Here is a 24,331-nt window from a genome sequence, read left to right as displayed (position 1 = left end):
CAGTGAGTGTCCTCTCGCCTTGTTTGCGCATTGCATACAGGCGTGGTTCATTCATCACGCGGTGGCGATCGTATCTTATAAGTATTACACCGCCATACGCCACGAAAGCAGCTGAAAGCTCAAATAAAGGCCCGTGAGCCCTTCAATCACTGCGCCAGCAGCTATGACGATGCAAGCATGGCGTTTCCGCGTCGTAGGTGCAGTGTCTGCAGCGTACAAATAGCCAAGCACACAACTTGAAAATTACCGTGCGCAGAGCTTACTAACGCAACTTTGGAAGTGCATCATGCTGCAAAAGGGAAAAAAATAGAGACGGGAGTCATGACTTAACGTCATGTGGACCCTTGGTTCCGATTGGAAGAAGGAGAGGACGGAATGTAGCTCGCAGGCTCTTGTAGATGCAATGAAATAGAACCCCTGCCGCGAGAATGGTATTTCGCCTCCTCGTGCAATTTTTATTGACAATTCATTCGCTGCTATCTTGCCTATATGAAGATCATTGCGGGCGGACGCTCCCTGGACGGCACTTTACAACTTCCAGTGTACAGCGAAAATTTCCGACTAGGTCTGATGAGGAGCCCTTTAATGTCGCCAGAAGTTAGTCACCCAAGCATCGATGATCACCGTAACGTCGTGACGCTGAAGGCGGTGCAAAACGCAAAAACAACAAAATGCTTCATTTTTATTTATAAAACGGCGATATTCTGAGTAACAAAGAAGGAAGAGATGCTTGCAAAGCCTGTGCACGGACAAGTAATCCCGCTAACTGATCGATTTGTTGTGCTGCATTATGCTTCACTATTTAGGCTGCAGCCACAGCCCGCTGGGCGTGCCACTTCTTTGCTAGCCTCGTAAGCGATTAAATACACCATGACACAGGTGAGAAACCACGAAAATTTCTTTATTTACAGTGTTTTTGCAAGGAGAAGGAAAGTACGTTTTATACATCAGACGTTGCACAAATTTACTTGCAAAGGTCACCCTTGCAAAACTCATGCATTACATTCCGTTGTATTTCAACAAAACTTATATTGCAGCCAACAGAAGGTAAACAAAAAGGCAACATAATGTCTATAATGAATTTTATAAGAGTTACAGAGGTTAACTTTTACGGAAAAGAAAACAGAGGTTAAGAAAAATAATTTCTCAAGAAAGCAATTACAGTAAACAGTGGGCGCACGACAGACATTGGTTACCATGCGCATTCCGCATCACTCGTTTTCGACTTGTGCGCTCTGTAAGCGAAATTTTTTAAAAGGCATTTCCAATTGTGCACGGCTCAGGGTGAGTTCCGCAGCACAATCTTTTCTGAGGCTACAGAAGAAAGTACGGAAAGGAGCATTCTCCGTAAAAGGTTGCAAGCAAACTGGGTCTCACGTTTGCATGAATGCAGCTTATTCGTACAGCCATGGGCTACGATCTCAGATTTATTGCAGAGACAAAAGCTAAACGAAACAGAGAGAAAGAGGCGGAACCGAACTTATTCTAGTAAAGCAGCTTAATCACACCTTCTGCATATTGTCGAGTTTGGTATGAGGCCAAGTTGATAACCGCATTTATTGTTTAAAAAAAACGAGTATGTTTTTTTCTTGTCTTATTATATGTGGGATTCATTGGCAAACATTTAGCAAAAAAATATAGTTCCTGAATTGTTTCTTTGAAAAGATATAGGGAAAGCTTTAACCCCACACAGTGTCTGCGAAACTGATACTGAAAGCACTGGCTTCATATGTAACAGAAGAATGCCAGAAATGTGCAGTACAATCTGTTTTTAAGGTTATTATGAAGTTCAAAACAACTAATAAGGCTTTAAAATCATTTGCAGTATGTTTTCTTCTCTAATAAACACAAGCTCTCACGACGTTTGAAACACGTTGTTGAACACTTTGCAGGCTTTTGCTGCGGTTAAGGAACAGCGGATTGCCTTGATTAGTCGTGTTATACGCTGTAGTTTCCTCAATTATACTGGTAGCTACAATATGGCGAAGTTCATGTTCACAGTGCAAAGCCGATGAAACAAACGTTCACCGGCAATGAACACACACGCACACACATATATAGACAGAGTGCGCGAAGGGCCCGCTGACAGGACTGACTCACGACTTGTCCTGAAATTTGTTAACGTGGTGAGTGGCTGCAGTATTCAGTTCTGCACTGGAAATAAATAATCATAGGCTTTCGAATTCTTCAAAACCTTGTTTTGCTCTGAATGAGTGCTTCAATAGTATAACTTGGTAAAGGGCAACCAAAGAAACCTACGTGAGCCTTCAACTCTCAAGTTCGCTCTACAGGTATATGACGTTCTGTCATTTCAGCAATGTCAATTGTTATGTCATCAAGTTGAAATAGAACCTGGAATTTATAAAACCAAGACTTGACTCCCGAGTCACTGTCCGCTCAATACAAAGGCCTCCCGTCAAAGTACTAATGCTGCAAAATAGGGCAGTAAAAGAAAGACGAGGCGCCACATACTAAATATGGCCTGTCTCAAGTTTCCACAGAAGTATAGCAGCAGTGCTTTCATACTCCCTTTTTCTCGCGTGCCAAAAAACAACGCTTCTACAAGTTAACAGAGCTCTAGAAATGGCCGACGCAAACTTAGCGTACCTAATACACCATGCGTACAAAGGAACCAAAGCAGAGTTTGGGTTCTACATCTGTCCAGTACCATTCACGATTCTTCATTTGAGTACGCCAAGCGCTTCGCGTAAGGTTTTTATAAAGTCTCTCGGACTTTATCGCGTTAACGTGCGATAATATAGACGTTAATGTGGCATGATGCTTATTGAGCCAGGCGTACAGAAATGAGGACGCTAGGCAAGACAAAGAGGCTGCGTGTTTAGAGTCCTCGTTCCTGTCGCGCCTGTATCAAAATGAATTCATTCCGGCTTGCCCAGCATCCAGTTGTCCTAAAGTGATGTGAGACAGATACTACCATCCGAGCTGTCTGCGTATGCAGACAAAACAAGCAGAAACGAATAAGCTCAGGATGTACCGCTTGGGATGCAGATTCGGTCAATAGTGTTTTTGCAACGGCGCAAGAATACGACGAGTGCACCCTAGGACAGGTATGATTTTCTCTTCCTCCGCAATTTTTTATTCCTGACGCAGCGCTCCGCGAAAGACACGGAAAACGCTATGAACATTTCTCCCTAAGCGTAGGACGTTCCCAGCACTTACCCAGAGCCAAATATTAAAAAATGTGTTCCCGCGGTCGCCACTACAATAAGCTACTGACTACGTGGGAACTACGGAAGTGCCAGAGCGCACATTTAATCTGAAATGCGTTTTTTCATCTGTCTAGCCCTTCACCAGTGCCAAAAAAGAGTCAGTGATTACACTTTTAAACAAGGCAACACCTGGATGTCATACCTCAACCATCAAACGTAGTACGCGCTTACTGCTTTGAAGAGCAAGCCTGGCAATTGAAGCGCAAGAAAGAGCTTTCCGAGGGATTGAAATATCCCCACAAAATATGGCACCATATTTTTGTAACACTCGCTGCCTTTAAACTTCTTTGTGGAGTGGTTGGTGAGTTGGTCGAACACTCAGCGCGGAATGGAACGGGCTGGCGGCTGCAAAGCAACGCAGCAAGTACAATAAAGCCTTGTCAGAAAGCTATAAGAAAAGCCGGTCAGCATTTCATGAATGTTCAATTTTTTTTTTATGTTTTACGAGCAAGAGACACCCTAACATCACTGATAATATTCAGCTCCGCAGGTTTCATACACTTCTATGACATGTACGAAAAAAAAAGCACTGTACGCAAGATGGCGCAGCTAATGTACACGCCATGTTTGAAACAAACCGAGGTAATATATGCGGGCGAAACAAACTGTTATGTTTTACCCCCTGAAAAGAAAGCATCAGTAGTTTTGTATTCTATGACCTCAAGGCACAAAAAGTTGTTTTAAAATGCGTTAAAATGTCCTTGACATACTGTCCAAACTACCTCCTCGCCAACAATCCCTCAACCGTGGGAGGGGGCGCACTACCGGCGAGATATAACAGGTGACGAACAAAAATTATCTCTAATGTGTCGGTTATACTAATGAGAAAGACGAGTCAACAGCGGTTGAAATGGGAAAAGACTGCAATGCTAATACAATTTATGTATCTGCATTTTTAATCACAATCATAGAACTAAGGCCGGTATAATGTAGGAATTTCTTGGGCTCGACTCTATTGCTTTCTTATCATTCCTCACTAACGACCAGTTGATCATACAGCCAGTGACAAGTCAAGAATGCAGGGGAGGCGCCTCTCCCAAAAAAGTGCGATGCGCCTGCCCGTCGTCCCTTCGTGCTTCACAAAAACAATTCCTTAACAGATGCCACCGGCGCGAAAATTAGGTGACCCCGTCGCACAGGAACATTGAGCGGGCCGAAGTCACGCGCCACACGCACGAGGAACCAAAATCGCTAGATCTTCGGAACGAATATGGGACCTCAAGGCACAAAAAGTTGTTTTAAAATGCGTTAAAATGTCCTTGACATCCTGTCCAAACTACCTCCTCGCCAACAATCCCTCAACTGTGGGAGGGGGCGCACTACCGGCGAGATGTAACAGGTGACGAACAAAAATTATCTCTAATGTGTCGGTTATACTAATGAGAAAGACGAGTCAATAGCGGTTGAAATGGAAAAAGATTAGATCTTCTTGGGCGAAATAGCGTAGCATGTGGTTTGTTGTTTAGACTGCACTACCTTCGGGATCAACCCATATTTTTGAGCCCCCCTTCCTGTTCCGGTTTTAGGCGCGCGCAGTTTGAACGAGCACATCTGGGTGCCATTTCGGCCTTTTTGAGCTCATTACACAACTGTTCCGTACATAGCTCTACGCTAACTTGGTGCGTCTCTTCTGTTCAAAGCTTCATTTTGACGCCTGTTTCATTGTCTTACGTACACTTCGTTGTCCTACGGCTTATTTTGACAAGAGCGGTCATAAAGTGGCAGCCGAATACCCGGATCCCACGATCCCCAAATACGATGTCGCCACAGAAGACCACGACTTAAAAAGAAAAAAAAAAGCTACCCCGTCTAGAGTGAAGGGTTTCACGACAAGGAAGTGCTCAATCAAGACGAAGGCGGGGACACAGATGCAAGGGGACCAGCCAATCGAAATATCGATGATAACGCCAGCGAGAGCCGTCGGCAAGTGACAGACAGCTTTCGCGAACAAAAGGCGTGAAGAACTCGGCCCATCAAATTTTCGCGCTGTGCACGCAATAGAAAACTTGACAATAAAGACGCGGGCCCCGCGTAAAATTCCAGCTGGTAATTGATTCCTATTTGATTAGTTAGAAAGAATGAAAATACAATAATACAATGACACTGGTAATTTTAATACGTGACTCCCAGGAGTGTAAGTGCTGTTTACGTGGAGGACTTCGGTTTTATTCAAATGCGTACTTCCTGCATGGGCCCTTAGAACTAAAGATACGGCGATGTATGACGCAGAGATTGCACGACTTCAGCAAGCAGGACTGAATTGCGTGGTAACAAGGTATTCGAGCTTCCTGTAGCTAATCTACTTCATTCAGAACAGCAAGCCATGCAAAAGGTGAGAGCTCTGAATTTGTAGCGTCGTGCTTCGCACGGATATGCTACGATATCCGAAGTTATGACAACGGCGTGGAATATTCAGATGTTCCATTATTTCCTGGCAATCTAGGATCGCTATAGTTCAGCCTCGGTGCGATGGGTACTTGTTACCCATCGAATACTACTAGGACTGAGAACTGGACATGTTGGTGCACGTTTATAACGGGAAGAGTACGACGGGACCAAGACACAAATCAAGGAAGCGAGAAAGGTGTCGCTTACGCACTGTGATAGAAAAATAATGGTAGAAGCACACTTTACACAAAATGAAGGGAGTCGGACGGTGTCAGCTATAAAGAAGTGGCTCTGATAGATCTTGGTCAAATTCTGCACGTGTGCACCTTGCGCATATGTCATTCATAGCCTTTACTTTCTGGTGTCCTTGTTTTGCCGCGCGCTTGTGTTTTCCGACTTTTTTCTTACTTTTGTTCCTGTTTGAAGCACGCGATCATCAGGTGATTTGCATGTGCAATTTTGCCAACTTTCACTTAGAAACAGCCATCGTGTTGCGACATCGTGACAATTTTTTAAACATATATTATTCATTCTTCCAATAACCAATATTGTTGCTAGCCAGCGATGTTTGTTGTCGCGTCCTTTTTTTTGTGTGTGTGTATTAATCATCTCGCACTGCATGGCAGTGTATACCAGGACACCATGCTGACACTGCAAGTTTTTCACGTGTTATTTTATTCTTTCCTGTGAGTTGGAGCGAGTTAGATGTGTATCAGTCTACGGCAAAGCCTTCCTGCACCATCACAAGGTCATGCCGCTGCACCTTGTGCCTGCAGAGACCGAATGCTCGATAGCCCGGCAATGCTTTTAGTAAAAATTTGGTGGCAGAAAAGCAGGAAAACGTGATCTCTGCATGACGCAGAAAGACGATCCCAGCAAGCTGTCATCGCGACAGAAGCAATGTCAAGGAATATAGGTCACAATGTAGGATATTATGCATTTACCCTACCCTGATCTGAAACTGCAGGTAACGTTAACACCACCAGAGCGTAGCATTTTGAAAGGCCACTTTTTCAAAACTACTACTCTGGGCAAGGGATTAGCCGAGGGACGAACACCCGTCGCAAGAATTAACGCTGCTGTTCGCGGGACACTGGACAACTTACCATAACATCCAGTATAAAGAAATCACCGGCTAGGTGACAAAACAGGATAACGCTATCGTCTCCAAGATAGAATACGAACTTTTGGCGAAGCAAGTTAAAGAATCCAGGAAATGCAGAAACGTCTGAACTTGAGCTTACAGCTTTATGACGAAGCAATTGCGCCAAGAACAGAATAAGAAAGAGCGGACAGCGCCTTGACCTGCAGTCCGCTCCTTCCTGTCCGGCTTATTGCGCTGGTTTTCCGTCATAGCCTCCCTGATTCACAAGCCAGTTTAAATGGCCTAAATGGGAAACTCTCCTGAGTACTTCGGAGAAAACTATCTATAATATGACTTCTTCTCCAGGTATTATTTATGCTTTAAAGTAGGAATGGCGTGTAGGGCAACGGAAGGAGAAGGGCAAATGCAACTTTCTCAGTAGGTCAGAAAACAGAAAGGAGAGCTGTGCCATTTCGCCCCGGAATAAAATCACGGCCCCCCATATTCGCAAAACTCTCTTACGCTAGAATTGTTCGCAAGTGGAAATTCCAGCCAACTCTCACGCTGGACATATTATTAGCAAAGGAGGCCGACCAATCGTAAATAGCACTTACAAACGAAAAGCTTCGTGAATTCGGCCCCAGAAACATAGAAAGGATGCTGTTGCTGCATATCCCCATTCATTTTCTTTTCGACAACAGAAGTTGGCTGCGAAATGCGTCAAAGGCATTACACGCTACAGATTGAAAAAACTCTAAAACATTCCTGCTCATGTATTTCTGTGTTTCGATTCAGCGCAGTTTTTACTCGACACATAATTGGTCAGGGTCCAAAACAAGTGCGCAGGTAAGCGCGACACCCACCAGTGGCGAGGTTTCTTGAATCGCCTAGCAAAACACATGCTCAGGCGCATCGGTGAAAAATGTAAGAAAGATGAAACGTAATTGTGCTCCAGCGGCCAAGTGTCGAAGGCGTCGCACGTCCTGCACACCGGACACCGCATCCGGATAAGGAAAAGCTTGAAGTCCCGGAGCCGTAACATATGCACAATTTGCTGACAAGAAATGCATTCACTGGAGAGTGCCAGAAGGACAGCGGGGAAATTGTCGTGTTCACGTTTTCATTCCTTCATACTTCGCGATTAAATCATCCCGCTAGCCTGATGTCACAGCTTAGGGTCTAGAGACCTCCCGTTATCTAGGATACGTTAATCCAACACGACTGCAATAAGAACATTAGAGGCATAACTATACATTACTGCCCACTTACATGAACGTGGTTGTGGATATTTTTTTAAGAAACTGTCTAAAAAATTATGAGAGTTTGTAATCGCAGAATTGGAGCAAGTTTGACAGGTCGAAAAGTCAAGTTCACAAAATTAAATACCAACGAACCATCGGTGATAACAAAATGCATGAACCCGTAGATTTCATTTATTTCGGTTAATTCCATTATTTATATCTTTATTCCAGTGGCTCACCTTGAACGCTTCAGAGTGCTTCACAAGACTACTATAACAGAGATCGTATGCACGAGGCGAGACAGTGCGCTTTCATAGCAAGAAACCCTTCATAAAGGATGGAAAATAATTTCTTTCAATGTCTAACGCACGCAATAATCCATCCGTGAGAACGCTGATAAGTGACATCTTCTAGCTTACAGCTTCCGCACACGTGCGCGCAGCGTTGACCCAATCAAACAGTCGAACAGTGTGGAGCCGGCCTCGGACAGTGCAAGCCCGAGCGTGGACCACACGCGAGGTGCAAGCGCTTGATTAGCTTTTCTCAACGCTCTTGACAAACATGCTCTGCATGCGGGCCAGCCGCGCGCCCATGGAACTGGTCGCCTTGGGCGCCTCGAGGAGCGGTCTGCTGCGTCCGCGCTGCATGAGGCCGCCTCCGCAAGGTCCATTCGTCATCGCCACGGCTGCTCCGTCGACGGTCCGCGTCTGCCCGTTCGTCTGTGCAACTGACACCTTCCGGGGCAGTCGGGACCGCGTGTACGGCGACGGCTTGATCGTGTTCGTGTACGGACACACCTCGATCACCGGGTCGTTTGTCCAGAGTTTCTGCAGCCAAGAGCACAAGAGGTAAATAATAAGCACTTTACAAAACAAGGATGACCAATGACAGTTATGTATACCTAAGCGCGGCGCTCTTCATGCATGTGCGTTATAAATGCGGGACTGAATACGGTCTTTTCTCTTTTGTATATATGCAAACATTTTAAAGACTTGGTATTGGCGCTTACCACACTACTTCTTCCGTACTGTTCAACCTGTTCAATGCAGTGGCCACACAACATGGCCGCGCTGAAGCTATAAGTTCACCGCAGTGTGGTACAAAACAAAGAGACTACACAATGATTTTCTTTAATGCGAATAGCACCCACCCACCCGTCCGTCCGTCCGTCCGTCCGTCCATCCATCACTAGCTGGCTGGCTAGCAAGCTAGCCTCTTCTGCCGACCCAGTGACCCAAGTTTACCATTGCTTGGGCCACTAGGCAAGTACTCCTGGTCGTGATGCCGCCGTGGTCTTTCCCTTGGCGTCACTCCAGCTTCGTGATATTTTACTCTCGTCATGCTGCCGTCATCACGACTTCTACCCCGACCCAGTGGCCCAAGTTGTCTATAGTGGTCCAAGTTGTCCAGTAATCCAAGTTGTCAATATCTTTGACCACTAGGTATTGGCTCTCAGTCGTGCGTTGCCGTCGTGGTCGTTGCACCGCCGCCATTCCAGTTTGCTCATCCGACACTCGTCATGCCATCGTTGTCACTCCACCGTCGTCATACATTCGCCATGCATTCGTTGTTACACCGCATACTGACGCCGTCGTGAACGTTCAAATGTCGTGGTTCCAGCTCCGTGATCTGACTCTCGTCATGGTATTGTCGTCATGACTTCTACTCCGACCCAGTGGTCCGAGTTGCCTAATAGCCTGGGTCACTAGGTATGTGTTCGGAGTCGTGATGTCCTCGTGGTCGTTGCATCGTCGTCAGACCCAAGCATTCCTGCTTGGGCCTATCAAGCCTCCAGTATTACAAAATAAATTTTTAAAAATCAGCTTTGCCATCCGACTCGCGTCATGCCATCGTCATCGTGCCATCGTCGTCACACTGTCGTTTTATCATTGTCATCACTTCAGTAGCAGCATACTGGCATACTCCGCAGAACTCTAACCGTCTATTACACAGCCTCGACTCATCATTGAAAATGAAATTACCAACAAACCTTTCACGACGTTACGCAACACTGCTGTGTCGGCTGTGGGTAGGAGTAGCATTCACTACCTCCACAAATACCGTATTAGAAGGCGGACTCACACATGTGCACTAAGTGCAAGTGTGAAGAGACTACCAGTCATCTGTGCCAATGTTCTCGCTTCGATAATCAATGCGAGACTCTCCAGTGTGCCTTGAATAGACTGGACGATAGGCCATTTACAGAAGCATAGGTCTTGGGAGCATGGTCTCACAGTTCATCAGCCCAGAAAGCCATTCTAGCGCTTCTTCAATACCTGAAGGCCCCAGACTTGAATGCCCGACTGTAGACATGCTACACCTAGCTTAGTGCCTGTGAAAGTGCGATCAAGACCCATATCCTCTCTCTCTCTTTCTCTCACTCACCTATCCCCCTCCCCACGTGTAGAGCAGCAAACTGGACTGTCTCAATAACCTCCTTGCCTTTCCTTCCTCCCTAATTCTCTGTCTCTCATCCCATTGTCGTGATGCCGTCGTTGTCGTACCACCTTCGTCCTTCCATCGACGTTAATCTTTCTTAGTCATAGTAGTGTAATCATACTATCGTCATTCAATAGTGATTATGCCGTCCTTGTCATGCCTTCTTCGTCAGACAGTCGCTATTATGGCTCCATTGCCAGACCATCATCATCACTCCAGCTTCGTCATCCGACTCTCGTCATGCCGTCGTCATCACGCCATTGTCGTCACACAGGTGTCGTGGTACAGTCATCGTCCCGCCATTGCCATCATACACTCCTCGTTATACCATTGCCCTCATGCCGCTGCCATGACATCGTCATCTCTGCATCATCGCCATAGTCTTCGTTATGCATTTGTTGTCATACCGTCGTCGGGATGCCGTCGCGGTCAATTCATAGTTATCATTGTAACTTCAACCTTCGACTCCCGTCATGCCACCGTCGTCATAGCGTTGTCTTCATGTCATCGTCCTCATGCTTTCGTTTCACAATCGTCATCACTTAAGTATCGTCATACTATTGTCGTCGCGCCGTCGTCGTCATAGCGGCTTCGTTTAATCCACCGACGTCATTCCTTGTTCGTCATTCTATCGTAATTATTCTGTCGTCATTTAATCGTGACTACGCCGCCGTACTTATGCCATGGTGGTCACACATACGCCATCATGCATCTGTTGTCATACCGCCGTCTTCATGGCGTCGTGTCTGTGCCATCGTCATCATTCCAGCTTTGTCATACGTTTGCCATCATACCGTCGTCGTCACGCCATTCTCGTCATACACTGGCATCATCCCATTGTCTTCATGCCGGTGTCGTCGCGCTGTCCTCGTTCCACCATCGTCATCATTTAGGAATCATCGTCCCGTCGTCGTTCCGCCGTCCTCGTCATACCACCTTCGCCGTTGCATCGACGCCATTCCGTTTTCGTCTTTCCATCGTCGGTACTGCGTCGTCGTCAGACCGTCATGCTGATTGCCAACTATGGCAAACGAGTGACACATCAAAGTGGCACGATACCGGAGTATATGACACACAGCCGAAACAACGAAAGTATCAGAATTACCGCAACACGTGTTAAATCGACGTGACATCAGGAATATGATCTGTCGCTATACTGCTCGATTGTTATGCGCATTATCAACGACAGTCGTCGTGAGATGAGTTCTAGTGGAATTTTGTTTTTACTTTCAACATCTTCTTTTATAAAAAGCCTACTATAGTTACTCGAGACAGGTCCCTACAGTATTTATCTGCCCAGCATGACCTCATTTATAATAAAAGCTAAAGCAATCTGTTCACCAATTAAACTAATTGCATTATTTAGGTTCTTAGTTACAAACCTTGCGGCACATGTATAATACAAAGTTAAAAGGAACCGTCACAAAAGTCTGGTTCCGTGTGATATCTTAAAACAGTTAGGTAAACCGAAATAACTGGCGTCAAATAATTAGTTCAATTTACCTGATTACGCATGCAGCAAAGCGAAAAGCGGCTCGCATCGCAACCCCTTCCCCGCCCTGGGACGTGGTAGGGCGGCATAAAATGAAGCTTGGCTGATAAAGCAGTTCGTCTCACCCCTGCAGCTAAAGTCACTGCGTATCCAATCGGGAATTTTCAACAACGCCAATCAGAGAAAAAACGTGGGAAGAGGGAAGTCAGACTGCAAGCTTCATTTTACGACCCGCTTTTACGTCGCACAGGGTTTAGATCGAGAGCCGCTTTTTCGCTGTGCCGCCTGCGTCGTCAGGCAAATGGAACGAATAATTTTAAGCCAGTTATTTCAGTCTACATCGCCACACAGAAATGTAGAAACACGGAACTGTCCGTTTATCACAATTCCCTTCAACTTTCCAATATAAACATATGCCGTAGGGTCGGTAACTAGACAGTCAATTAATGCAATTAGCTTAATTAGTAAATTGATTGATTTGGTTCTTTTTGTAAATCATGTCCGCCTGGGCAACTAGTTCATATATGACGTAATTCTTGTAACGTGCTCTTGTGGGCTTTTCTTAAGTGTTCAAATAATAATAATAATAGTAATAATAATACTTTATATTAAAGTGCTTTCTAGGGCTAGATAAAGCATGCCGAATAGAGCTGAACACGCTGTCCATATCGTCGGAAAAGGCAGGCGCCGCTGTGAGGCTGAACACAGAAAGGAACCATGGCGGCACGGCCTTCAGTAATTAAGTACAACCTTCATTAGGCTACAATACGAGAGAACGGTCTTCTGGCCCAAACAGAAATGTCAGTGGCCATCTGCAGCTGGAAATGCCTTGGTCAGATAATTGAACTATCCGCAAGATGAGCGGTAGCAGCGTGCGTTTCAGCATGTACTCAAATCTTCCAGCCCAGATTATGCTGTATCGGCATACAGTGGCCTAGTCACCACTACAACTGAAGGGCTTGCATCGTCGGTTACTAGATCAGACCTTTACCACAAGGTTAATGCCTTTATTCGCCTCCCTGACTTGCTTTATCGTGGCCTCCGTTTCGTCTTTTATCCGCCTGCTTAACACACACTCTCAATATAGGTGTGACTCCCGGCAGAAAAACAGCACAACTGAAGAAAACAGCGACCCGTAAGGGGCTAGAATATATGTAGTCTTATACTATATATGGCGTTATGCACTCTTCACCACCTGAATTACATTCAGTAATTATAAAACAAGAGTAGTACTAAAAACGACAAACGTTTTACACTGCATACAGCATTCAAATGTATCAAATTATGCTACATTTAATTGAGACATTTATTTTGTTATCTGCCGCCTAGTACATGCCCTTTATAGTTAACCTCACCTCTTCACCTTCCTCGGTCCACTTCAAAACCGATTCATCATCTCCGTAGCAGCCAGCTCCGCTGATAACTACAGAGCCGCCTTTACGCCTGACAGAAAAAGGAAAGAAAGAAAGGTTAACTCGGGGTGAAACAATCAGAGGCACTGAAGCGAAGTTCAAAGTTACATAAATACTCAGCATAAAGCTGGGAGCAACAGCAAACACACGCCGCGTGCTAAACTACGAGCGCGTGGCATACAAAACGCGTCAACACAAGGTATGAGAGTAGGGAACCTCTGGAATCATCTCCCCTTAAATAAAAAATAAAAATAGATACAAAAAGGCTTACAGGATTGACACGTACCTCAGTTCAACAAGGCAGCGGATGGCCTTGTCCGAGATCTTAATCTTCTCCTGAACAAGCATTTCATATGCGTACTGTGGGTCAATGCTGCTAAAGGAGATGTTGCTGCCTAAGTCGCTGCTTGGCTGGTTGCCGTCGTACGAAGGTCCCTCAGGCCACTCGCTAGTGGTAGCATCATGAGTGGTGGACGTTTCGGCGCCGTCATCATTCTCCGTCCAGAAGGAACACGTGCTGGAGCGCTCCTCCTGGCTGCCCAGCGTGAGGTACACTGTAGGCACGGTTAGTCGTTCAAGCAACCGCTGTGCCTCTTCGTTTGCGAAACAGGCTGAGGCAGGGATCACATGGGAGTCCTGGCCAGCCAGCGTAGGCACTCCGTCGTCAGCGTACTGCACAAAGAAGTCGTCGAAGTCGTAGCTGTCGCTCGTCAGGGATGAACTGAGTGTGTCCCGGCTGAGCCAAGCAGGGAGGCAATCGACGCTGGCGTTGTGTCGTTTCAGCACATGGTTAAGTGCGGTGTTGGTGGAGCTCCATGAAGACTGCTTTCGCAACGGCGCCGCCAACTCGATCATGGACACGCAACTGTCCGCTGTCCGGAGACTCCACTTGCGCGAGTCTTCTTTGCACACTTCGGTCACGGGACAGATGCTGATCTCAGACGGATCCATAATGCGCCGACAGATCTTTCGACCCGGAGACGATGCTAGAAAAAGTTGGCCTTCCACGAGGCTTCCGTTTCTCTTTTTGCCTTCTCCGCCATTGAAGTGGCTCTCTCCCGACGATTCTATATCTTTCGCAAGACACGTCGATGATGTAGAAGATTTACCTTTGCCCTGGGAGCTGTCTCGCGTGGCGTCTTTGTCTCTAAGCCCATCAAGTTTGCCTTGGATCGTTTCTACTCCAGCCTCTTCCTGTGCAACATCATCCTCCTTGAGGCCGTTCTGTTTAGTTACGCTGCGCCTTTTAGAACCCGGGGAAGATTCCTCCTCTGACGTATTCCTCGGTGAAGACGATAGGCAAGTAGTGGATTTGCTGATCACCGTGCGGAATGAATGCTGGCTGCCGCTCGTATCATTCACGCCATCGTCGCTTTTATACGCAGTCAACGTGGCGCCCGCAGACTTGGTAACATTCTTGTGGGTGGATGCGACGTAGCCGCTGTCGTTACGAACCCTCACTTCGGATTCTTGGACTGCGCCTCGGTCGTCCATTGTCGGCGATGGTGCGGGCTGCAAACAATAAACGAGCAGCACCTATCAGCGCAAGGAGGGGAGAAGCATGAACAAGTGCAAATAAACGATATATCGCTGCAATTGCGCTGCAGAGATAACAACAACATTAGCACTCCTAAGAGACGCCGTACTCAAATTGAGCATAAATACAGAATGGCAGATACATGAACGTTCCTTACTCCGAACTTTGCGACCGATGCAACTTCGGTACTCGAATCAGTTCTGCAGTCACTCGCGGCCAAGCACCGCGGCAGCAGGTGGTAGATAATAAGAAAACCCTGAGCCGTGCCCACAAGCACGCTGCCTGGAAGAGACAACAGGGCCGTGACGCGCGCCGGATTCAGCTCGTTGTCTTCCTCTTGTTGCTGCAGGACACAAGGGATCAGGTTTCAATTTGCGAACACGCTGTTCGCACTCAAGCATCACGTCCCACAAACGTGAGACAAAATCACTTTATCCAGGCAAGAGCGCAAATGAACAATCCCTTGTCACCCAGCACCGCAGGAATGAGAACGTTTGGGCAGTTCCCATTTATCGTCTTATCCTTGAGATCACTTGATCAAGGAAATTTCACTACAGCACAATGTAAATACACCGGGCTGCTAACATCAGCGCCAATATTTGACAGAGGAAAACAGCAATACGTATGGACGCCATGAGCTCTACTTCGAGTCAGGGAAGCGAGCGGGAGAGCATGTTTTTTTCAAACTGGTAATAATGGCGGAGCGAACGGTACAGTGAAGACGCGGCGACAGCGCAGACACAGCACGTAATCATTTCGTTACAAATCGCAAAACGCGTGACAACAATGTAAAATATAAGTTTTACAACAACCAGGCGTTTCTGCAAATAGCAGCATTAAACATTTTGTTCTCTTTCTTACAGTCGCGCAGAATGCGATAGCGGACTTTGTATCGCGCTGACTATGGCGCTCGTCAAATGTGCTATAAGACAGCATTTCGGGCGGTTCACTTTTGGTTCTTACAGCAGTTGTTATACAATACAGTACGGGGGCAGTGAAAAAGCCAGAGTACACGCCTGAAACAGCAACTTAACGTTTGTCTTTATGAGCGCTACAGCCGACACACAACAGCGTCGCCAAGAGCGGCTCAGTCACGGCAACGACGCTAGCGACCACCTTCGTGATAGAATGCCCGAAGAAGGCGAGGAGTAAAAATGGCTTGATAACTACACAAGTGACGCCGCTAGTATACCATTCACGTGCAAGTGTTATTACGCGTTCATGATGTAAATAAATAAACGCATGATGTCAAGCACTAAGCGAATTTCACAATTAAGAAAGACACTAAAGAGAAAAATGATTTCAACTGTATTCGTAAATTACTGTTTTACAATACCAAAAACTCCACCCTTACCGCGAGAAGAGCCTTGGTAAGGAGGGGCAAAAAGGAAGGGCGGATGGCGAAGCCGCCTTGAAGTTCCCGCACCAGGAGAACTGTGAGCTAGCCGGTATTGGTTCATAATTACTACAGCACAAACTACGAAGAATAAAGTGGGACGTTAAAGACAGGATCAGCCTGCCGTGACGTCATGGATTTTGACAGCTTCAGCTAGGGCCTAGTTAGTTGTTTATCGGCAAAAGTGGACTGCATTGTGTGTTATAAAGGAGCCAAAGAATGAACAAGTCTCAGGAGCTTTTACTTAGTCAAAACGACCAAAATACCACAAGGTACTTTGAAATCCGTGACATCACACTGACGTACCGGCGCTAAAGTTTCTGCACGAAATGCTTTGACCTTCATTTCCTCTTTTGATATCGAACCTATCAGCGGGAAATTAAGGAAAATGGAGTTTTCAGGTAACAGTTTATCAGTCTGATCAAATTTAGTGCTTCTCCTTAGCGTACCCTAAAGCGCAGTATTAAGGATAATACTGCGCTTGAACTAAACTAGTCCAGGGTCGTACTTTGTAACCATTCACATCATTTTCCATTCTTTTCGCCCTTCTTTATGAGCACGAAGTTATCGGCGCGATCGGCCACTAAGAATAAAAAAAGCATGGAAAATGGGATGGATCTCTGTAGTATAGTGTCCCAGATCGCAGAACAGAATGATAATGTCACGCATCGCGGCGGTGCCAAATAAATGAAGAGATAGAAAGAAAATAAACAATACAGGGATATGTTAACAAGAAAAACGTCTTCTTGAAAACCCTACGCTGAGGGAGGAGAATATAAAGTCATTAATGGAGGAAGGAGAGACGCGGTGAATGCGTGCAGTCGCGTGGACAGCACCACGCAGTTAGCGGCGTTCCTCCAGGCCAGTCGTTCTCGAAAAGCACAAATGTGCCGTTACGGCGTTGCGGGCAGGCGATCGGTGGGAACGGTGTTCTAATAGCATTTGCACTGACAACGAATGATCGTCCAGTCGCTTGGATGGGCTGGAGTGATTATTTTTGCATGCGAAATCGAGGACTGTACTACAATAAGTGATCGACGTTGCCTTCGAGGCCGTGGACAACGCATACTGCCGGCTGTAGATACACTGCACTGTCCGCATTACAATGAGGATGTAGAAAGGCGTATGAGGAGCTAGCCAGTATACTGGCTGATCTTCGATTCCCTCGCTTTACGCTATCATTCAATCGGTAATATAAAGAAACTTTTCCCATCCGTAACAATATGGTCACAAATTAAATAAAGCTGTTATACCGGCGCTCAGTGCCATATTGGAAACTCCCGAGGGCAAGTCTCTACGGCACCACTAAGTCACCTCGTGACAGTAACCTTTATAAAATTAAGGGTCAGGGGAGCACGGAACGCACAAGAGTAGAGTAAAATATTAATGGCAGGAGCCTAAGGCTATCACGTTTGTCTTCGCAATTCGCAGAAGCAGGGAAACTTGGACTAGTTGGTGAACTTTCCTAATGGACAAAGAGCGCAACATGACACAAGGAACAAATAAGCGACGTAAGCTATCTGACTACTGCCACTACTAGGTTTAAACGCAGAATCCACGTTAAAACCGGCTCTTCTGCAACCGCAAATTGAGGACCACTAACCCTGGTCGAGCGAGGGTAGCGGTCGTCACGCACATCGTAGAGCATCTTGCAGGTGAGGGCCTGGGCGTCCCATAGCTGCAGCACGGAAGAGCCGCGCAGCGCGAGCCAGACGCAGTGGTCGGCCGCGGAGTCCTCAGCTGAGCATGGCTGGAGTAGTGATATGTAGTCCAGGCTGCTGGGCGACACTTGGAACTGGTCCACCGTGTCCAACGTCCTACGTGGTAGAAGACGAAGACTCATGGGAGAAGTTCGCACAAGCACACAGGACAAGTTTGTTGCAGCCAATATGGATGATCCTGAGATTTGTGTTGCCATCAGAAGAACTGTTTCCTTTATTAGCAGTGGACAATGCTGTGCTATTTGCTTTTGTCATTTTATGATGTCTCCCTAATGATTTTCACAGCAAAACTTGAATTACTTAAGAGTTTACTGCGCGTCTAAGGCTACGGCAATTAAATGTGTCTAGAAAATTTATGACAGCGCAATGTAGTTTACACTATACAGGCAATACACGAACAGTATTTTGATTGAAGAGGACTGCGCATTCGTTAAGACTGCGGGCGAATAATCATATATAATTGTATTGCCGTTCAAAATATGAACCATACACACGTGGACGACACTGCCATTGATAAATTTCAGTCAATTCCCACTTACATCTTTCACTTAATAGACAAGTCAAGTGGTTACGTGGATCACTTTCTGAAACAATTCCCCAGGATATCGACAGGAAAGTTGAAAGAGGAAAGTTTAATGAACAAATAAAATCCATTCGTACAGAGGGCGTCCTCCGTTTAAGTTACTGCACCGAGGTAATAAATAATTGGCTTTATCGTCATTGTTACACGGCAGTAAAGGCTACTGCACGCACCTGGCGCTAAGAATGATGATCCTGTTTCCCGTGGCGCACCAGAGCCTTTTGTCGACCAACTTCAAGCAGGTGACAGGACTGCTGCCGATGTGGATATACAGCACGTCGGGCTTGGCCACATGCACGGAGAAGTTCTGTGGGAAAAGCGTATCCACTGTAACGTACGCAGCTTCTCCCCTCAGTGCTTCACTGAGAGAGCAGCACGTTGCGCGGCAAACAAAGCCGCGCCCATTGCGAATAACACGCATTCACGAATTATTCCTTCCGTCAAACGGGTTAGCACAGGCGCGGTAGACGCAAGACAGCTCGAAGCAGTTGGCTTGATCAGCATTCACGGTCTGCCGCTCGATAGCCAACTAGCTGCTACGGTGTCTTATCGCAGGTCAGCGCACGCGTTTTCTATACTTACAGTGTAGTTTTCCACACGTATTCTATTTGCGAGGTTGCACCATTTTAAGCAAGATCTTTTGTAATCTTTCGTAGACGCGTGTCAATTGCTTTTGTGTACTCATTTTGTCTAACCGTAAATACAATCATAGAGGATTGAAACAGACAGCAAAAGACATAAGAGCTGGCAGACAACACAGTTTTTTTTTTTACTTCAGAACCTCCATTACAAAATAAAGCCATTCTCCTTCACGTTTATTCTGCCGCGTAGCTATCCGTCTTTATATTTCTTCATGTAAAGAGAAGTGCTACGTTTTAATCAGGAAGGCGTCAGACAATGCCAAGTTTCACTAACACTGAACAACCTCTACAGAAGCAGAATTTTAGTCTGGACGCCGACCAGTCATGAAAAAAGTGCGCCCAATTCTTATGTGCAAGAGGTATGTAAGCTATGTTTGGATCTCCTAAGGGATAAGCGTCCAGCAACAACGTCGCAATCCGAAGGATCGCATCAGCTGGAAGAATCACTAAACATGAAGAAACCCTAATATGAAACAAGCTACGTCCTGCTATTGGATCATGGAAATGGCAGCGATAAGATGGCGAATGCGTACTGCCACCTGTCTTCCACGTACCTCGATCACAGCCATGGTGCCGTCCGCCAAGCCTGCGAACACTTGACACTGGTCGTCCTCTTCGTAGGAACAGAGGCTCAGGACAGACTCATTCAGCTGGGCTTCCCACTTCATCTCTCTGTACAAAGAAAATTAAGGTATCGCTGCACAAGGCGGCAAAAGTAGCAGAGGGAAGTACACAGCGCCATGACCAAGCAATTAAATCGAATAAGTTGCAGTAACTTTTTCCTTCCGCCAAAATCAACGCACACTAGTTTAATACAGTATACTGCATAGTTTGAAAGGTTTTTTTGCTACCGTTCTCAACTTCTTGCCACCAGATCGACGGTGGTCCGTTGACCTGCTACTCCGAGTACGCGGACTGTAAAGGAAATGGCTTGAGACGGAAATATCAGATGCATTTCACAAGACAAGATATTTACTTGCTGTGTCGAGTGTTTCGAAGACATTCTGGCTTTGGGAAACACTGGGTAGCGCAGATTAATAGGTGACTTGTTCGCCGAACATTTGCGACGGCAAACGACAGGATGGTTGTGATAATCACTAACTGGTGAATTTAGAAACTTAGTTTACACACTAAGTTTCTAATTATAATCTTTAGGCAGTATGTGTAATTGCGTTGAGGGTAGCCAGTATAATAAGCACACCCATTTGCTGCATATCTAGTGTGTCTTGTTATTACTTCGAACAATTTTTGTTAAAAGCATACAAAAGTTACATGATTCACGTTACAACGGATTAATTACGTACCCAGGCGGACATCATTTGCAAGAAGAACTAAAGCAAGTAATTCCCTAATTAACCTAATTTCAGTAATCAACTTCCTAGTTACAAACATTAAGGCACGTGATTATATTGCAATGTTGAAGGAAATCGTCATAAAAGTTTATTTGAATGTTTCTATATTTCAAAACGGCCATGTAAATCAGAATAACTGTGGTCAAATAATTCGTTCAGTTCACCTGATTACGCACGGAGCACTACAAAGCGCGGCTCGCAGTGCAACCTCCAAGTGAAGTTGTAGGGCGGAGCAAAATGAAGCTTTGCCACAAAGCGCGACAAAGCTGTCTGTCTCTCCCCTGTTGCTGAAGTGACTATGCATTCAATCGGGAGTAGAGCACAGCGCCAATGAGGATCGTGGGAAGTGTGACGGTAACTTCCTTTTACACCACCTTTCTGCGTAACACAGGTGTTGCAGTGCGAGACGAAATTGAACGAACAATTTGACATCAGTTATTCAGGTTTACCTGGCCGTTTGGAAATGGAGAAACACGAAAATAAACTTTGATGACAATTCCCTTCCACTTTCCAATAAAATATTTGTGTCGTAATGTTTCTAACTAAGAAGTTAATCAATGTAATTAATTTTTTTTTTTGTGAATGAAGTGCTTTCGTCTTTCCTGCAAATGACCACCGCCTGAGCAGATATTTCTTCTGTGATGTAATGCAGTGTAATGTAGTGACGTAATTCGAGTCATTTATGTAGATATCTTTTTTGAAGTGTTCGAAGTAGAATTTTTCTATCTGCAGTGAGGATGTAGCGATTCACTGGAAACATGCTGGAAAACGCGATCGAGAGCGCGATAGCGACGCGGGCATCGGTGGGAGGCAGACGACACGCGCGGTCGTAGCTGTGAGAAAGTATTATTTTGTTTATCAAACGAAATTTCCTGCGATTCATGCTGTTCAGAGTGTTAAAGCATTTCTACAATAATAGCTACGTGCTTTCGTGGTTTACTCTTTAACAGCTTTGGTCATTTACAAGTCAAGGGTGTTTTTTAACCAACCCAAAGTTCAGTTTTCTAAAGTGAAACGGCGCTTTTACACATGATACGCGGTTAAGCATGTTGTCGGGACCACGCCTGCGCTTTTGATTTTCGAGCCATGCCGTCTGTCGAAGACCTAAGCGAGCTGGAACAAAGGGTTTCAGCTCGCATGCGTGCTGCAGAATCTTGCACGCGTACAACCGCAATCATATGCACCGCCATGAATTTAGGGACGTTAGCGCCGCTCGTTCGCGAGGACTTTTTTTTTTTTACTTCGTAATAAAATGAAGCGCAAAAGCCTAGTAATATACAAACTGCAACTTCATGCAGTAAGTATGGGGTATCTCAAAACAGCCGACTCACGCACAGTAATTTCAAATACTATATTACAAGTGCGAAGGCGTCCCAGCCAGTTCGCGCCACTTACTCGTTCTTGTCATTTTCTTAGCAAATTTAAAATTATAATTTCTACTTAAACCGCGAACAGCGTGCTCGACTCTGCCGCTTTAAATCATGGTCAACTAATTTTCATCAATGTCTCGCAACACATTGTGAACAATTGTCACTCCCTTTAAGCGCAGTGATTCGATGTTTCTGTTTTAAATCGACATTTTCCCTTCGCTTTTCATTTGCTACTGACCCTATCAGTGGTGGAGCCTTGCGGCATCTGTTATAGTTTCTTATCATTACGCGCTGTGCTGCGCCGCGCAAGAGGGACCAGCCACTGTGGGCACGTGACGACCACGCTGTCCCCTTGGACCAACCTGGTGCGTGTGCTGTAGGCGTGCACGAAGTGGGACAGGGTGCCCAGCAGCATCACGTCGTGGCCCAGAGCGTGCATGCAGATCACTCGAGCCTCGATCTGCGAGAATGGAGACTTTATTGCACGAACGCATGCTGCTTGCATCTAGAGCAGGAATATCGATCTGAGCAGTACAATTACCAGAACAGTTATATCACACAAATCAGGTTTTGTCAGAAATAGCGGTTATTAACTGTCTACGCATGTTAACAACGACAGCTCCCCAGCAACCTTAAAAAGATGTAAAGCGACCAGCTCTTTCTGCAGCTAGCATCACCATCAGTAAATTGTCATCTTTCTCATTATTCTCTATTGCAGGATGAAAAGCGCATTACGAAGCGGCTATAATCATCACGTATATTCGAAGCTTTCTTCCTTACCTCAATTTTCAGCCTGTACATCACGCTGTCTTCACAGTTCACGCGGGAAAGTCGGGTCAAGTTCGAGCTGGCGTGACACACCCATATGGTTTCTGCAACAAAGAAATGTGCCACCAAGGCATAAGAAAAAAAAAGAGGGGGGGGGGGGGGAGTGGCTAGGAGCTAGCAGCAACTCGGTTCCAGAGTATATCAAAATAAAGTATGAGGCGGATGGCTTTGTTTCAGCACCACAATATCACCTACATCTATGACTATGTATTGTTAAATTGTTCCAAAGGCGGTCAGTGCGCCGGATGACACTCACATTCCGATATCGTGTGCCTAATAATAGACAATCTCAAAGTATAGGACAGATATTTGATTCACTCCGCAAACGGCAAGGAAAGATGCGGCTACGCAACGATGCAATGGGCGACATCCCCGTGGACGTCGATCTTTATCACGCGTTCAAACTATCACACGGCGTTTTTGATGCCCATAAGATAAGCGCTGGCTAGTGACTTAAAATCTGCCACAGAAGGCAAACGCACAAGCTCAAGCGTTCCCAAGTATTTCTCTGTCTCTACACAAATTCTCGTTCTTTTCTTTTTAATTATGGGGTTTTACGTGCGAAAACCACATTCTGATTATGAGGCACGCCGTAGTGGAGGACTCCAGAAATTTCGACCACCTGGGGTTCTTTAACGTGCACCTAAATCTAAGTACACGTGTGTTTTCGCATTTCGCCGCCATCGAAATGCGGCCGCCGTGGCCGGGATTCGATCCCGCGACCTCTTGCAATATTCTCGTTCTTATTAGTGTAGAAGAGAGTGAAAACTATGTAAACGCAAATTTCTAATGCGTACACATTGAACTACCTCAGAAGCGGTTGTAATAGTTTAACGCACTGAGTGATAAAAGGGCGAAAAAAAACGACATGAACGAGGCGGAGGGATATACGTAAAATTGCTCTTATTCACTGTTAGTGCTGCCCTTCGCGTTTTTTTTTGCATGTTAAGAATATCTTGCACTTTTTCGTTGTGCTCATTCAAAAGCCTCACCTGAGTCACAAGCAGCGGCAGATTCAATAATGAGCGCGTTGTCCCCGTAGCAGCTTCCATCGGTGGCCTGTCGACAAATGACAAACAGTGAGCGATCTTGGCATAAGCTGCATTGGATTTTCGCCTGTCCGCAGAACGAATTCGGGAGCATAAAAGCAGCCAGCTGACTATATTAAGTCTTCCTTTACTTTACTGCTGACAAAATTGTATAATATTTACTACAAAGAATTCAATCACTGCAAGTCAAACAGCAAACACAAGTACGGTATAACAAATTTAGAAAAAAGTTGTTGAAGAACGCAAAGACCACCGCGGTATGAAGGTATTACCAGAAATCGTGGTCACTTCGCGTCCCGTGGTACATGTTAGATTTAAACGTTTTGGACAAGCAACCCAAACAACAAATAACAATATCGCCCACTTACTGTCTCACTCTCACCACAGCCCGTTATATCACTTCTGCCACTAGCTTCGTGCGCTTCTAAAAGCAAACTAACACTGTTTAATGTATGAAATTATTTCCCGAGTTCATTTTTTTGTCTTTTTAATTTTCTTGTTAGTAGCAATACAAGTTACACTTTGTGTACGCACTGCTTCGCGAAGGCTCTTGTCTGAAGCCTCTTGTGTG

At 45.7% G+C, this 24,331-nt stretch overlaps 1 protein-coding gene across 3 annotated transcripts in view; it reads right to left on the bottom strand.

Annotated features, from left to right (window-relative positions):
- Positions 1-880: 880 nt before the first annotated feature.
- Positions 881-24,331, bottom strand: part of LOC126544339 (uncharacterized) — an 803,357-nt gene continuing 779,906 nt past the window's right edge. For all 3 annotated transcript variants that reach the window (XM_050191622.3, XM_055062080.2, XM_050191623.3), the window contains 10 exons: positions 23,704-23,770; positions 22,664-22,755; positions 22,246-22,343; positions 19,716-19,833; positions 18,694-18,827; positions 17,823-18,036; positions 14,981-15,166; positions 13,573-14,798; positions 13,230-13,317; positions 881-8,770 (listed from right to left, as the gene is read on the bottom strand). In XM_050191622.3, coding sequence (XP_050047579.2) covers positions 8,477-8,770; positions 13,230-13,317; positions 13,573-14,798; positions 14,981-15,166; positions 17,823-18,036; positions 18,694-18,827; positions 19,716-19,833; positions 22,246-22,343; positions 22,664-22,755; positions 23,704-23,770 — 2,517 coding nt within the window. In that variant the 3' untranslated portion in view covers positions 881-8,476. The remainder of the gene's footprint in view (positions 8,771-13,229; positions 13,318-13,572; positions 14,799-14,980; positions 15,167-17,822; positions 18,037-18,693; positions 18,828-19,715; positions 19,834-22,245; positions 22,344-22,663; positions 22,756-23,703; positions 23,771-24,331) is intronic.

The sequence above is a fragment of the Dermacentor andersoni genome, chromosome 1, assembly GCF_023375885.2.
Source record: "Dermacentor andersoni chromosome 1, qqDerAnde1_hic_scaffold, whole genome shotgun sequence".
In the NCBI taxonomy this organism is placed as follows: domain Eukaryota; kingdom Metazoa; phylum Arthropoda; class Arachnida; order Ixodida; family Ixodidae; genus Dermacentor; species Dermacentor andersoni.
The sequence above is the reverse complement of the archived record's forward strand: the minus strand, read 5'-3'. Positions and strand labels throughout refer to the sequence as shown.